This window comes from Cetorhinus maximus, chromosome 16 (genome assembly GCF_964194155.1).
Source record: "Cetorhinus maximus chromosome 16, sCetMax3.hap1.1, whole genome shotgun sequence".
NCBI classification, from domain to species: domain Eukaryota; kingdom Metazoa; phylum Chordata; class Chondrichthyes; order Lamniformes; family Cetorhinidae; genus Cetorhinus; species Cetorhinus maximus.
Window position 1 is genome coordinate 29907270 of NC_135894.1, and position 17226 is coordinate 29924495.

General features: G+C 42.2%; 1 protein-coding gene across 3 annotated transcripts in view; it reads right to left on the minus strand.

Annotated features, from left to right (window-relative positions):
• Positions 1-6898: 6898 nt before the first annotated feature.
• Positions 6899-17226, minus strand: part of LOC144691476 (diamine acetyltransferase 1-like) — a 24530-nt gene continuing 14202 nt past the window's right edge. For all 3 annotated transcript variants that reach the window (XM_078559591.1, XM_078559590.1, XM_078559592.1), the window contains 3 exons: positions 15313-15414; positions 11883-11923; positions 6899-7545 (listed from right to left, as the gene is read on the minus strand). In XM_078559591.1, the coding sequence (XP_078415717.1) occupies positions 7375-7545; positions 11883-11923; positions 15313-15414 (314 nt within the window). In that variant the 3' untranslated portion in view covers positions 6899-7374. The remainder of the gene's footprint in view (positions 7546-11882; positions 11924-15312; positions 15415-17226) is intronic.

A 17226-nucleotide genomic window follows, 5' to 3' on the forward strand; every position in this document is an offset into this window, starting at 1 on the left:
TTTTATTGGCCTTAACAGGCCTTTGACAGTTCGGCGGGTGCACAGCCATCAAACAAAAGATCTGAATGATGCGCAGTGACGTTGGGACGCAAGCCCAACGTCATCGCACATCATTTTACGCGTCAGTGTGAGGGGCCTGCCCCTGCATGCTGACCTGAAAATTCTGGCCTGAATCTCTGACTTTCATTTCTACCATGGGAATTGGAGTTATATTTTCAACCCTTTTACTCTCACCTTCCTTGTGCTGTCTTTCTTGCTCTCTGATAGGGTACAACTCTTGATCTTCCTGCTCGATAACATCAACTTCTGCTTATCATGTGCAAATCTGAGGATTTCCAAACTCATATTACTTAAATCTACCACAACCTTGACCTGGTGCATTGCAGCGACCTGGAGCTTTACTGTTCCCTCTATTCCAGCATGCCATCTGGACATGACTGAATTTCCCACAGGCATCGCACTTTGACTGGAAATGGAGGCATTTAGATTGTTGGTGGCTACCATGGCAATGGTAAAATCTAAATTTCTGACTCTGAGTCGGTGAACATGGTTGTTGCAGCCTGAGTCCAGTTGAAAAGAGGTGGACCTCAACCTTCTCTGCCAGCACAGGAAAGGAACTCCCTTATAGTTTGCAAATATCTCTTTCTGCCATTTTGATAGCTGTGATCTCATCACAGGCCTCCTTACATGTCAGCTTATTGCCTTTACTCAAAAGCTTGGCCTGGGTTTTATTGTTCTTTAGGCCTCCTCTGAAAGTATCTCCAAGGTTGAATTCTAAGTTCACGCCATACCCACAGCGAAGAGAGAATTTCTTCAACTCGAGTATGTAATTCATAATATCACCTGACAACTGTTTCTTTTGACTGAATGCAACTCTCAGTGCAAATTCATTCCTAATCATGCCATGAGTCCAGAATCTGATTAATTTTTGAAAATTCCATAATACTAGGGTCTTGTGGGCAACACTGGTTAGACATGGACAACATTTATTTATCTGAAGTAAAGTACATGTCCCATTGGCTCCAAATATGCCTTCAGTGCCATTGCTTTCATTCAACTATGTACTGTGCTGACTCACTGAGCTGTACATGAACATGGCCTGCACATGGAACAATCTTTCAGATCACTCAAACTTCCTTAAATTCAAGTTTCAGAGTTCCAAAAAGTGTGTCATAATGTTCTTCAGTCTTTAACTTCTCAAATGAAATATAAAATAAAATCCATCCTAACCATCGTTCTGTTGTGTATTGCACCGAGAAAAGACTTGTGTGGACTCACTGTAAGCAGCCATTATTGATCTAACTTTATTTACAACTCCCCAAGCAAAGCAGAGAGGCAGCTGTACAAGATCCCACATCCACTGGCAGTTCATGTTGTTGTTATTGATGCTTTGGGGGAACTTCTGCAGCTGGGCCACCTCTGGCCTTTCTCTGGGCACGCTGGATGTTGTGAGTTTGGTGTAGATGGTCCTCGAAACATGCTGAACCAAATTTCAGTGCTTGCCTACCTCGGCAGCACCCACTACCCCCAGTAGGGCTGCCAGCCTGGCATTTCTGTGGCTCCTCTAACTGCATGGGCCTCAAGCCCTGGGGAACCTGTCCACCATTCTTAATAAGATGGTGAATGCGGAAGTGGCCAATCAGGAGGCTGCCTCCCAGAGTCTCAGCGCCTATCATAAAAATCCCATTAACTCTGTTTCTCTCTCCATTTATGCTGCCTGAGCTGCTGAGTGTTTTCTGGCACGTTCTGTTTTTATTTTGAGGCATGTCAGGATGACTGATGCTATGATTGGCATTTAGGGGTTCGTAAACAAGGCCTTGGTCTAGTCATGAGCAGCGATCAATGGTAGTTCAGCGATCAATGATCTTAATGAATGGTGGGGCAGGCTTGAGGGGCCGAATGGCCTACTCATGCTCCTATTTCTTTTGTTCTTATGTAAGAGGTGAGTCAAGATGACAAAGATGTCGATCAACTCGAATTTCACAAATATAGACAAGAGGTCCTGCTGCCACCCTCACGCACCAGGTACGGGAAGTTTGAGTAATGAGTAGGTAGATTGCTGTAGCTTAGGCTCTTTTGAAATGAAATTGTTTTGACAGGGAGAATTTTACTACTTCTGCATTGAGCATTTTATTTGGTCCCTAAGTGTTGCATTTTTTTCTTTCATTGTGCTACACTTGTCCATATTGTGTATGGTCCTGTGAAATACAAGTGGCATCCAAAAAAGCTGGGAAGATTGCACTTGCTGGGTCAGTTTAAGTGAATGATTTATATGAGGATAAGCATCTCATGATGGGACATCTGCTGGTGCAAGGACACTTACTATTGGCATTCTGTTGTAGCCCGTCCTGCAGACACTGTCAAAGTCTGGGACAGCCCCTTACAGTGCTGGCAAAGCCATCGCCACACTAAGCTTTAAAGCTGCCGGATGATGCACTCTCTACTTCATTCCTGAATAAGGAACTAACCGGCTGATGCTGTGTTTTCTTCTCAGTGGATAGGATTTCTTTTCTGGCATTTGTTTTATAAATGAATGTTGCCCCAGAGAGGTGAGACTACCCAAGAATGCACAGGAGTCAATATATGGAATCTGTTTGTCTCTTGGGCTCCTGAATTCAACCACATAGGCCTGAGTTTTCACTCCTGGGTCAGGAGCACAGATTCAGGACAATTCCCGGCTGCACAAAGGTGTCCTGGGAAAAAGTGCCCTGGGAGGTTGGATTTTTGGTCTGGGTGAGGCTGTTGAAAGCCGAAGAAGTGGCAGGAGACCCTGGAAGGCTTTCAGAGGCTGCCAACTGCGGAGTGGACTGAGCGAGAGGCTGGCATCGGTGCTCCAGCACTTTGTCAAGGCTATGAAAGTAAACAATAAAACAAAAAACAGTCCCCCCTCACACCCCCCCCATGCATTCACTCATGCCACCTCATGCCCCCACCCATCCCCCATGGACTCTTGTAGCCTACATGCCAACCTATGCCTCTCTACCCATCCCCATGGCCCTTTATAGCCCCATGCCCACTTAGTGCCAACTCATGCTCCCCATCCACCACCCTTTGCCCTTCATCTACCATGCCAACTCACCCATTATCCACCATGGACAGATCAGGACCCATGCTGAGATTAAATTGATTTCTTATGTGTCTATTGATGAATTCACTATTTCAAAAAACACTCTCATTGATAAAAAAAACATTCACCACATTTAACTTCATTTAATCCCTTATGAAAACAAGCATTTATATTCACTGTCGGCCTGAAAGAGTTTATAACCACTTTGAGCTGTCAATCAAACTGTGGACAGGCACCCCACTATGATAATGAAAGGTTGTGAAATCAGTCAGGCAGCACTAACCCTGTAATGATAACCCTCAGGCTTAAGTCAACAGGCCGAGTAAAATAGCAAGCGCTGATTTTTTAAACACAGAATTTTTTTTAAGGGCAGGAGATTTAAATACCTTGACAGCTTGACAGCCAACATGACAGTTCTCTTGACAGCTATTTTGACAATTCCAATGAGCTGGACAGTTCCAAGAGTTTATACACTTTTTATGCACATTCATATCTACTTTTAATAATCCCAAAGGGCACCTTATCTCTCCCAAAGGGCACCTTACCTCTGTCAAATGTGTCCCAGGGCCACATCAAAAGCATACCCTACCTCTCTAAAGGACTCCCGCAGCTTTAAACCCTCTCCTACCCGGTCTAAAGTGCACATGTCATGTTTTAGACATATCACCAGCCAAAATCAGATCTGACTGAGGTAGCCACACTGTGCAATTGCCCCTGTGAACCACGGAGGTATAAATTACAACCTGCCCCCATTCCCCCCTACAAAAATGGTGGGGGCCAGGTTTGGGGGCAGAACTTCTGGATCTGGGCCTCCTCTGCCATTTTCACAAAGATAGAGCCTCAACACCTGTGCAAAAATTCAGGCCATTGCCTATGACTCTATACAAAGAATTGGCATAAGTATCATTATGCATGTCAACAGCTTGCATTTTTCATTACACCTTTAACATTGTAAAATATCATAATGTGACCACCCCCGCCCCTCCCCCTCCACCTCCACCCGCTGTGCCCACCCTGACCTTACAACATATTGACAAATCTTTGTCATTGCACCATCGGGCAGAATGCATTAAAAAATAGATGAATTAGTAATTATAAGGGACCTTTCACAATGGTTAGAACATCCCAAAATGCTTTACAGCCAATGACTTTTGAAGTGTAGCTGCTGTTGTACTTTAGGAAATGTAACAGCATACTTGCACACGGCAAGGTCCCACAAATAGTAATGTGTTAATGACCAGATGATCTGCTTTTTAGTTATGTTGGTTTAGAGATACATGTTCGCCAGTACACTGGGGAGGCTTCCCCAGCTCTGCTTCAAAATAGCACAATTGATATTTTACATTCGCCTGAAAGGACAGACAGTGCCTCAGCTTAAAACCTTACCAGAAAGATGGCACCTCTGACCCTGTCAGCCTAGATTTTTTATGTTTAAGTGGAAGTTGAACACACAATCTTCTGATTCAAAGGCAAAATGCTCCCCACTGGACCATGTCTGTCAAACAAAATTTGACACCGAGCCATATGAGGCGATCTTAGGACTGGTGATGAAAATCTTGGTCAAAGAGGTAGGTTTTAAAGAGAGGTAAAGAGGTTTAGGGAGGGAATCCCAGAGCTAAGGGGATAGGCACCTGAATACGCGGATGCTAATGTTTGACAAAAGGAAATTGGGATGAGCAAGAGGCTAGAATTGGAGGAATACTGATACATCTGAGGATTGTAGGACTGGAGGAGGTTATGATATAGGGAGGGGTGAGGAGCTTGAAGGATGAGTTTTGAAATTGGGAAGTTGCTATACCAGAAGCAATGTATGTCAGTGAGAACAGGAGGGGTGGGTGAATGGAATACAGTTTGAGTAAGGGAACGGCAACACAGTTTCGGATTATCTCAAGTTTATAGAGGGTAGGAGGAGGGTGGACAGCCAAAAGAGCATTGGAATAGGCAAGACTGCAGGTAACAAAAGCATATTTGAAGGTTTCAGCAGCAGATTAGCTGAGGCAGGGCAGAGATGGGAAATGTTATAGGTGTAAGTAGTTTTAATGATTCCGTAGGTATGTGATCAGAAGCTCACCTTGGGGTTAATTACCACACCAAGGTTGTGAACAGCTTTGTTCACTCTCAAGACTGCAGCCAATGAAGGTGGTGCAGTCGGTGGTTAGGGAAGAAAAGTGTATGGGGGGGGGGGGGATTAAAGACAATGACTGGGTCCTTCCTGTTGTGGTATGCCTTTAAGGAGTGTACCTAGAACTGTTGTGCTTCACCAGGCAGGATATGATGTAGATACTCATGTGATCAACAGGTAGAAGATAGGGGCAGTCCTAGAGATGCGATGTGTTAAGTAGCCTGAAGATGTTACTGTATATAGTTGAATTTCTTCAAAATAAGAACCACCTAATTGAGTTACCAATCCTCTTTGTGTTGTTGGTGTGGTCATGTAAGGTAGAAAGCACAGTACTCCCAATGTTTAATTGTAGCGCACGCGCGCACATACACGCACACCGTTATCTCTGAGGAGACCCTAACAACCCCTCGTATGCTGAAGGCCAAATCCAAAAGGAACTATACAGAGGACATCTGCAATTCATAAGCTAGGTCTGGCTAACAGGACAAAGGACCCAGACAAAAGGATACACACCCCTTTGTCAAAGCCAAAGTGGAGAGATGGGAGTCATGTGACATGACAGCCCCCTCCCCCCTCTAGCTGGTGGAACCAGTAATATTCCCTTGTGGCGCTGCAAAGCTCAGTCTGCCATCTTTCCATCTACCGAGCAACAGCACAGGAAAGGGCTCTCTCCAGGTTTGAATGCCTAATCCCACAGACACTGTTTGCACTGGAACTTCTGTGCCATTGCCTACAAGACTGATTCATCCCTGCATGTCGACCTTATCGTGAAAGTCAACTGTACTGGAAAAGTGAATTATTGAGCATCAGTTCAGCCTTCCAGCCTCTGTGAAGGAATGCACCATTGGACTTTGATTCTGGACTCATGTGAAGCAATAATTCTTTTATCTGTGGTCTTTGCCCTGTAAATCTTTCTTTCTCTGTCCCCCTTTTATGGTATGAGTGAAAAGGAAGTAATGTTGCTACCCTCCTCCCACATTTTGAATGTGTGCAAATAAACTAATCCTCTGAGTTCATCCTATCATGAGTTTGCTGTGGAATTATTAATAGAAATTGGATCACACCAAAACTGAGGGGTTGGGAAATACACCACCGCTTATAAAGGGGGAAATCAAAATCAAAACATCTTTCTATTTACAGACAGGCGGAGAGAGGAGAAATCAGAGCTGTTTAAATTAAACCCCCTCTAGTCCGTAACAGAAGTCAGAGCAATGTTAAGGCCAATACGTCATAAGTGGTATGCAGTCAAAGCATGCACCATTGTTTTGTGAGCAGCATATTTTTAATTTTTGTTTCTCTAAACACTTCTGTAGTGATGCAACTTTTCAATGCCTTGAAAGTATACAATTTCAAAGTTGGCCTTGTCAAAGAAGAGCAGGCGAGTTTTGCCCTGTGTCCTTGTCATATTTATCCCTCAACTAACATCACCAACCAAACATTGTTAAGCAACTCATCTGAGAACGCAGCACTAGAGCACAGCCTGGATTATGCACTTAATTCCTGGAGTGGCGTTAATTCCTGCTGCCTCAGAAGTGAGTGTGCTCCTGATCTAAAGTGACCTGTTATGTTAATTTTTCATCCAAAATACTTCTGAGCTTCCAAACTTTATTTTTTATGCTTCTAGCTAAGCCTATTGAGATCGACATCAAAAGATAATTTAATTGCAGCTAAAATAATGGGGATGAGAGAAAGAACAAGTGAGCTTTGGCTCTCCTTGAGAAGCAGTAGTTTCTAAAACACAGCCATAGTTTTATTTATATACACAGAACTGGACAACATTCCTCCATATTGACACTGTATCCATGTAAAGCTATATATACACACCAAAACATGGCCTATATTATAGTATGCCATTTCCTAACGGCAGAAACATTTTTGATTGCCACAGGTAGCATTGATCCACTATTTACCTTTTATTATATAAACAGGGTTTATCAACAACGTAACACATCATTTTACACCTGAAGACAACTGATTAAATAGTGCAAGTTCAATGGCATAAAAGCTACTGCAATATGGATTCTAGTTAAAAGAATTGCTAAATGATGATCTTACAGGATGAGAGTCGATATTAAGCATAAAAACAATCAAAATTGAGGTCTTAAATCTACAACAACTGCATAAAACTTTCAATTAAGGTTCTTTGGGAAGGGACACAAAGATATCCAGACTTCACTCTTCAAACTCATTCTTCAGTTGCGATTTTAACCAAGTGTTTCTTCTGAAGCTCAAAAAGATGCCATCCACCCTGTTTGGACATATCGGCAGCACCAAGCTTCTTGTAAAAGTTTATTGAGCGGTGGTTCCAATCTGCTACAATGAAATGCAAACTGCTGCAGTGGTCCTGCACAGCAGTCTGAAAACAGAACAAAGTTTACTCTCAACATTAGTTCATTCCCTCAAGCACAATATCATATGGCAATTTATTCAATGGCTCAATTCAGGACTACAGCGATTCAAGAAGGCAGCTCGCCACCAACTTCTCAAGGGCAATTAAGGATGCTGGGACGCCCAGGTCCCATGAATGAATTTAAAAACAAACATCCACACAGCACAGAAGGAGGCCATTCAGCCCATTGTGCCTGTGCTGGCTCTTTGATAGAGCCTCACTGCCCAGCTCTTTCCCCACAGCATGCCAATTTTCATTCCTTCAAGTTATTAGTCAATTTCCCTTGGAAAATTACTATTGAAAGCTATGCTCAGGACAGGGATTGATGGATTTCTACATATTAAAAACATCAAGGGATACAGGGATGGTGCAGGAAAATGGTGTTGAAGTAGAAAATCAGACATGATCTCATTGAATGGCGGAGCTCCTATTTCTTACGAAGCAGTTATCCTTTCAAGCAGTGTATTCCAAATCATAACACCATTGCATAAAAAGATTTCTCCAATATCTCCTCTCTGGCTCTTTTGTCGGTTGTGTCTTCGGGACACCAACTGCTTTGTCAGTGGAAACAGTTTTCCATTATTTAACTTAAAAACCCTTCATGACTTTGAACGCCATCGTTAAAATTTTCTCTTAGCCTTTTGCTGTTGTAAGGGGAACAATCTCAGCTTCTCTAGTCTCTCCATGTAATCAAAGTCCATTATGCCTTGTTGCATTCGAGTGAATCTCCTCTGCATCTTCCCCCAAGTCCTTAGCATCCTTTCTAAAGTAAGGTGTTCAGAATTGAACATACTACTAAAAGTAGCACCTAATCATTGCTTTATAAACATTTATCAATACTTGCTTATCTACTCCATGTCTCTATTTATAAAGCAACCAATCCTCTATGCCTTTATAAAAGCTTTCTCCATTTGTTCTGACACCTCCAAAGATTTCTGAACTTTAAACCTCGGGTCTATTTCCAGACCACCTTCAAAATTGTACCATTTCATTCATATTAACTCTCCTCATTCAGCTACCATTGTATATTATGTCTTTCACCACTGCACCTTGCTTTATACAAATAAAATGACCTTAAGTGACTGCTGATCAAGGTTATATGACCAAATGCCCATCTCACAGACAAATAGTCAGTGAGAAGGACTGGGAAGTACACTGAGTCATAGAGTCAGAGGTCTACAGCATAGAAAAAGGCCCTTCGGCCCATCAAGTCTGCGCCAGTCAAACAAGTACCTAACTATTCTAATCCCATTTTCCAGCACTCGGCCCATAGCCTTGTATGCCATGGCATCGCAAGTGCACATCCAAATACTTCTTAAATGTTATGAGGGTATCTGCCTCCACAACCCTTTCAGGCAGTGAGTTCCAGATTCCCACCACCCTCTGGGTGAAAAAGTTTTTCCTCACATCCCCTCTAAATCTCCTGCCCCTTACCTTAAATCTATGCCCCCTGGTTATTGATCCCTCCACCAAGGGGAAAAGTTCTTTCCTGTTTACCCTATCTATGCCCCTCATAATTTTATATACCTCAATCATGTCCCCCCTCAATCTCTACTGCTCCAGGGAAACTAACTCCAGTCTATCCAATCTCTCCTCAAAACTAAAACCCTCCAACTCAGGCAACATCCTGGTAAATCTCCTCTGCACTCTCTCTAGTACAATCACATTCTTCCTATAATGCAGATTCCAGAACTGCACGCAATACTCTAGCTGTGGCCTAACCAGCATTTTATACAGTTCCAGCATAACCTCTCTGCTCTTATATTCTATGCCTCGGCTAATAAAGGCAAGTATCCCATATACCTTCTTAACCACCTTATATCTACCTGGCCCGCTACCTTAAGGGACTGGTGGACATGCACACCAAGGACCCTCTGATCCTCGGTACTTCCCAGGGTCCTACTATTCATCGTGTATTCCCGTGCCTTGTTTGTCCTGCCCAAGTGCATTAGCTCACACTTATCCAGATTAAATTCCATTTGCCACTGATCAGCCCATCTAAAATTGTACCATTTCTGTCTATTTCCTCCTGTAACCTAAGGCTATCCTCCTCACTATTTACCACCCCACCAATTTTCGTGTCATCCGCGAACTTACTCATCAACCCTCCTACATTCAAATCTAAATCATTTATATATAGCACAAACGGCAAGGGACCCAACACCGATCCCTGTGGAACCCCACTGGACACAGGCATCCAGTCACAAAAACACCCCTTGACCATCACCCTCTGCTTCCTGCCACTCAGCCAATTCTGGATCCAATTTGCCAAATTGCCTTGGATCCCATGGGCTCACCTTCGTTATCAGTCTGCCATGCGGGACCTTATCTAAAGTCTTGCTGAAGTCCAAGTAGACTGTCAAATGCATTGCCCTCATCTACAAACCTGGTCACCTCTTCGAAAAATTCAATCAAGTTGGTCAGACATGACCTCCCCTTAACAAAACCATGCTGACTGTCCTTGATTAATCCCTGCCTCTCCAAGTGTAGATTAATTCTGTCCCTCAGAATTGCTTCCAATAGTTTCCCCACCACTGAGGTTAGACTGACTGGCCTGTCGTTCCCTGGTTTATCCCTTCCTCCCTTCTTGAATAACGGTACCACATTGGCTGTTAACCAATCCTCTGACACCTCTCCTGTGGCCAGAGAAATATTGAAAATTATTGCCAGCGCCCCTGCTATCTCCTCCCTTATCTCACCCAGCAGCCTGGGCCTGTTTCATCCGGGCCTGGAGATTTATCTACTTTTAAGCCTGCCAGACCACTTACAACCTCCTCCCTTTCTATGCTAATTTCTTTAATTATATCACAGTCTTTCTGCCTGATTTCCATATCCATGTCATCCCTCCCACTTGTGAACACGGACACAAAGTATTCATTTAGAACCCTACCTACGTCTTTCGGCTCCACACACAAGTTACTACTATGGTCATTAATGGGCCCTACTCTTTCCCTAGTTATCCTCTTACTCTTAATGTGCTTGTAAAATAACTTTGGATTTTCCTTTATTTTACCTGTCAGTGTTTTTTCATGCCCCTTTTTGCTCTCCTAATTTCCTTTTTAAGTTCCCCACTACACATTCTATACTCCTCTATGGCCTCCGCTGTTTTGAGCCCTCGGTATCTGCCTTAAGCCTCCCTTTTCCTCTTTATCCAAACCTGTATATCCCTTGACATCCAGAGTTCCCTGGATTTGTCGGTCCCACCCTTTGTCTTTACTGGAATATGTTGGCCCTGTACTCTCCCTATTTCTTTCTTGAAGAGTCCCACTGCTCTGACCCAGATTTACCTAAAAGTGGCTGCTCCCAGTCCACTCTGGCCAAATCATATCTGATCTTATTAAAAATCGGCCTTCCCCCAATTTAGAACTCTTGATTTCTGGCCCATCCTTGTCCTTTTCCATAACAACCTTGAATCTAACTAAGCTATGATCACTATTGCAAAATGCTCTCCCACTGATACCTCTACGACTTGCCCGGCTTTATTTCCTAAAATTAAGTCCAGGACCCCAAGTGAAATGAGTCTAGCTGGTCTCGATCTTGGTATCTTTGGGTTATTTGCATAACTGACAACTTGGTCAATCACAACATTGGTTGAAATAAACTGTATCACAGTAATAACTATTGCCAAGGTAGCTAGGAGAGGGAGCTTTACTCTGCAATGCTTCTGATTTACTGCACTCCTTATCCCGCCTATTGCACTCCCAATGTATCTTCTATTCTATTTCATCTAGGTCTAAGTCTTCATTCTAGCTGTTTGTGCATTAGAACAGGGATGATTTTCTGCCACTGTCTTTTCTCACTCAAGCAAAGCTATTTCAGTCTTCCTTGTTAACATTACATCAGTTTGAACTCAAGAGGATAACAGACAGCTTTCCAAATCTCCTTTTTTGATTTGAGAGCAATCTTCCCCAACAACAACATTTGTGCCTTCTATTTCCTTCTTTAACAGGATCCACGGCAGCTGGTGAAGCCGAAACCAAGAAACAGAGCTTTCCTTTACTGAGTGTTTATTGACTTGTTCAGTCTCACAGCTCTCCTCCAACACAACCCAACGTCCCAACTATCCCCTATTTATACATGCTCAAAGACAATTAATATCTATCACCTGTTTCTCTTAACCTTAACAACATAGTCACCATTAACAAACTTTAACAATGTAATTGACGAGACATTAACATCCTCAAGGCAAAAAACAGACAAAAGGAGAGGCTGAAAGTACTTGGGAGAGAATGTTAAGTCTGAGGTTTCCTACTGCTTTTCTCATCATTAGTGATTAAGATAATAAATAGGAATCTCTTTTTTACCTGACTGACCTTCTTCAGAAATTCTGAACCAATTCCACATCCTGCAAAGGGAATCCAAATCATCATTAGAAGCCCTGCAATTTGCCTAAATAAAAATTACTAAACAGGGAACGCACAAACAGTTGGTCACATTGGGACTATAAACCTCAACAGTTGTTTTGCTTTACTCTCTGGACTTCCCTCAGATATGTACCAGAAAATAATAAACTCAACTGGAAGTACGTATATCCCAGTGAGGAAGAAGGATTCTAGGAAGAGGATAAACCAACCATGGTTAACCAAGGAAGTAAAGGATAGTATCAAATTCAAAGAAAAAACATACAATGTGGCAAAGATTAGTAGGAAGCCAGATGATTGGGAAAGTTTTAAAAACTAACAAAAGATGATCAAAAAATAAAGAGGGAGAAAATAAACTTTGAGGGTAAACTAGCAAGTAATATAAAAATGGACAGTAAGAGCTTCTTTAAATATATAAAAAAAGGAGAGAGGCCAAAGTGAACATACACCCCTGAGAGAATGAGGCTGGGAAATAATAATGGGGAACCAGGAAATGGCAGAGGGGTTGAATAAGTACTTTGCATCAGTCTTCACGGTAGAAGACTCTATTAGGCATTCCGAAAATACTAAAAAATCAAGGGGCAAAAGGGGGTGGAGGAAATAGATACAATAACTATCGTTAGAGAAAAAGTACCAGGGAAACTATTGGGGCTAAAGGCCAATAAGTCCCCTGGACCTGACGGCTTGCATCCTAGGATAATAAAGGAAGTAGCAACAGAGATAGTGGATGATTGGTAATAATCTTCCAATAATCCTTAAATTCTGGACAAGTCCCAGAGGATTATAAAACTGCCAATGTAACACCCTTATTCAAAAAGGGAGGGAGACAAAAAACAGGTAACTATTGGCCAATTAGCTTAACATCTGTCATTGGGAAAATGTTAGAGTCTATTATAAAGGATGTAATAGCAGAGCATTTAGAAATACATAATATAGTCAAGCAGAGTCAGCATGGCTTCATGAAGGGGAAATCATGCCTGACAAATTTATTAGAATTCTTTGAGGAGGTAACAAGCAGGATAGATAAAGGGAAACCAGATGTCATATATTTGGATTTCCAAAAGGCATTCAATATGGTACCGCACACAAGGCTACTTAATAAGAGCCCACGGTGTTGGGGGTAGTATATTAGCATGCATAGAGGATTGGCTAACTAATAGAAGACAGAGTTGGGATCCACCCGTAACAAGTGGAGTGCCACAGGGATCAGTGCTGGGGCCACAATTATTTACATTATATATTCTTAATGACTTGGATGAGGGAAGTGAATGTACTATCGCCAAATTTGCAGATGACACAAAAATAGGTGGGGAGGCAAGTGGTGAGGATGACACAAAGAGTCTACAGAGGGACAAAGACTGGTTAAGTGAGTGGGCAAGAACTTGGCAGATGGAATATAATGTGGTAAAATGTGAGGTTATGCACTTCGGCAGGAAGAATAGAGGAGCTGAATATTATTTAAATGGAGAAAGACTGCAGAAAGCAGCAGCACAGAGGGATTCGGGGGTCTTCGTGCATGAATCCCAAAAAGTTAACATACAAGTTTAACAGGTAATAAGAAAGGCAAATTGAATGTTGGCCTTTATTTGAAAGGGAATGGAGTATAAAAATAAGGAAACCTTGCTAAAAACTATACAAGGCACTTGCTAGACCACACCTAGAATACTGCGAACAGTTTTGGTTCCATTATCTGAAGAAAGATATACTGGCATTGGAGGCAGTCCAGAGAAGGTTCACTGGGTTGATCCCAGGAATGGAGAGATTTTCTTATGAGGATAGTTTGAGTAGGTTGAGCCTGTACTCATTAGAGTTAAGAAGAATGAGAGGCGACCTTACTGAAACATATAAGATTCTTAGGGGACTTGACAGGGTAGATGCTGAGAGGTTGTTTCCCCTGTGGGAGAGTCTAGCACCAGAGGGCATGATCTCAGAGTAAAGGGTTTTCCATTTAAGGCAGAGCTGAGGAGGGTAGTAATCTGTGGAATGCTTTACCGCAGAGGACTGTAGAGGCTGGGTCGTTAAGTATATTCAAGGCCGAGATAAACACATTTTTAATCAACGAGGGAATCAAGGGTTATGGGGAAAAGGCAGGAAAGTGGTGGAGCAGACTGATGGGCCAAATAGCCTACTTCTGCTCCAGCACCTTATGGTATGTTCTGTGATAGACAAGGTCAATCTATGAGTCATGTGCAACTCTGTATCAAAGTGTTCAGTATTAATTGAATACAATTGGGTGTTTAATTGTATCCAGTTGGTGGACATTAACTGGGGACTCACCCATGCTTATACATATAGAAGCAGAGTGAAAGATGTGTTGATTGGAGATGCACGATGAGTAATGTGTTTCTCTGTAAATCAAAGCTTGTAAATACTAACTCCGGTTCTATCCTTCATTACCTGGCTACCCAAGTGGTGAAATTCAATTCAACTACTATCATACACGTAACACTTAAACCTGTCCGAGGACAAGCCAATATATATTTATAGTCAATGAATTACTTTTGAAGTTTAGTCATTGTCACGTGGGGCAAACACTACAGCCGTCTGTCAGCAGCAAGGCTGTACAAACAAACAAAGAAGTTCAACGAGCAGTTAATCAATTTTTGGAGGCATCATCCGGGAACCTCAGCTCTTTTGAATGGTGCCGTGGGATCTTTCCACATCTACCTCAGCAGGCAGATATGGCTTCTGTTAACATCCGATCCAAGAAACAGCACCTCTTCGGTATTGCACTGAAGCATTAGTCTGGGTTACTCATGCCCTGCAGCAGCACTTGATCCCACCATCTTCTGAATCAGGAAAGCAGAGCAGGGTAACATACTTTCCTTGCTGGGCCCTTAAGATGTACAGCTAGGAAACAGTACAAGTATAAAGGCAAAACACTGCGGATGCTGGAAATCTGAAACAAAATCAAAAAATGCTGGAAAAACTCAGCGGGTCTGACAGCATCTGTGGAGGGAAAGACAGAGTTAACGTTTCGAGTCTGTATGACTCTTCTTCAGAGCTAAAGAGAAGTAGAAATGTGGTGAAATAAGAAATAAATACTAATAAGAACAAATAGAAATAATAAATATTTCACCACATTTCTACTCCTCTTTAGCTCTGAAGAAGAGTCACACGGATTCGAAATGTTAACTCTCTCTCTCTCTCTCCACAGATGCTGTCAGGCCCACTGAGTTTTTCCAGCATTTTTTGTTTTTGAAACAGTACAAACATCTGTACTGTATTCTGAACATAAAAGATGCTATAATAAATGCAAGTTACTATTGTTGAAGTTAGCTAAAATCAGTTTGAATGACACTGACATGTGCCCCTGTTGCAAACAGTGGTTAGAAAACCTCTTTTCCAAAAAATAATGTAATTTTTATTTTACCTCTAACTTCTTCCATTACATAGAAATCCTCAAGGTGTAGTGATTTTCCAATCCAAGCATCATACGCATAGTAGTACATAGCATATCCCACAATGTTGTATCCTGAAAAAATGATATCAGATACATCAGCTTCAAGGGTTGAATAATGCATCTCCAGAACACAGACAGAACACTACACGGAGTCCATACAGTCCTTCGTACGCACACAGTCAAGTGTATCCAACTTTTAGGAAATAAATAAACGTGCATTTCAATTTTGCCTTTCATGACCTCAGGATGCCCCAAAATGTCTTACAGCCAATGAAGGACTTTGGAAGTTAGTTGCTGTTGTAACAGGAAATACTGCAGCCTATTTGCACACCTCAATGTCCAAACAAAAGTAACTTGATAAGCGGTCACATATCCATTTTAGTAATGTTGGTTGCACTGCCAGGAGAGGAAAGATGTTTCATCCAAAAGGTGGCTTCTGCGACAATACAGCACTCCTTCAGTACTGCACTGAAGTGTCAGGCTAGAAAATGTGCTTAAGTCTTGAGTCAGACTTGAACCCACGGCTTCTGTCCCAGAAAAAACTAAAAACAAACCTTCGAGAGGTTAAGGGAGGGAAACCCAGAGGGAGAACCTGGATGGCTGAAGGTAGGCCACCAAAGAGTTGGGGTGGGGGTGGGTTTACACAAATGGCCAGCAGAATAATGGACAGTGGGAAGGCGAGAGGGGTGGACGTTGTAGGACTGAGGTTCTTACAAAGAAAGAGAGCAGCAAGACCATGAAGGGGTTTAAACACAATGATGATCATTTTAAACATGTTTCACATCCTCAGGACATCCCAAAGCACTTGAGCATAGTCATTGTTATGTAGGAAATGCAACAAAACGTGCAAATAGCAAAATCCCAGAAATAACAATGTGAAACCAGATCACCTGAGTGATATTCATTCAACAGAACTACCCTGCCCTTCCTTGAAACGTGTCATGGGAGCTTTTAAATCCACCTGAGAGGGCAGACAGTTTAAGGTCACATCTTTTTTTATTATTCATTCCTGGGATGTGGGCATCATGGGCTAGGCCAGCATTTATTGCCCAACCCTAATTGCCCTTGTTCAGGGTCAAACCATATTGCTGTAGGCCACAACCAGGTAAGGACAGCAGATTTCCTTCCCTAAAGGACGTTAGTGAACCAGATGGGTTTTTACAGCAATCAGACAATGGTTTCATGATCATCATTAGATTTTTAATTCCAGATTTTTATTGAATTCAAATTCAAATTCAAATTCAAATTCCACCATCTGCTGTGGTGAGATTTGAACCCAGGTCCCCAGAGCATTACCCTGGTTCTCTGGATTACTAGCCCAGCGACAATGCCAATACGCCATCACCTCCCTCCAACATAAGCATCTATTTTATTAGATATCAACCTCCAAAGCTTTTAAAAATAATGATTTTGTGGAGTTGTGGTGGCCTAGGCAAATATAGGGAACCCATTTAGTGCTAAAAGGGTTAATGGAGAAGTTGAATTATATGCCTCGGCCTAAGAGAAAAATACTGCAGCCTTGAGAACAATACCATCTTGTCTGACCACAGTTGTAGGATGAGCCCTGAGACATTCCATTTTGTTCTTTTTCAGGCCAATATAATCAGGATTGTGATAAGCATTTGCGTAAGCACTATGTCTGTTGTGCTGGGAATGAAAATTTACTGAAATATGGATTGGTCAGTTAACTTATGCAAATAGGCGGATAGGTTTGTGCAAAATGTACTGATTGGCTGTAAAAATGCTTTTAACAGGTCTGTGTGTATTCTGCTACGAGACTATACAGTAGCTCTTTGTGTGCTGTCTCCCTGTGCACAAGTAATAAATGGGGTTTCTACGTATTAATGATGCCTTGGTGTGATTAATCTCTGACAGTTTCTTGGA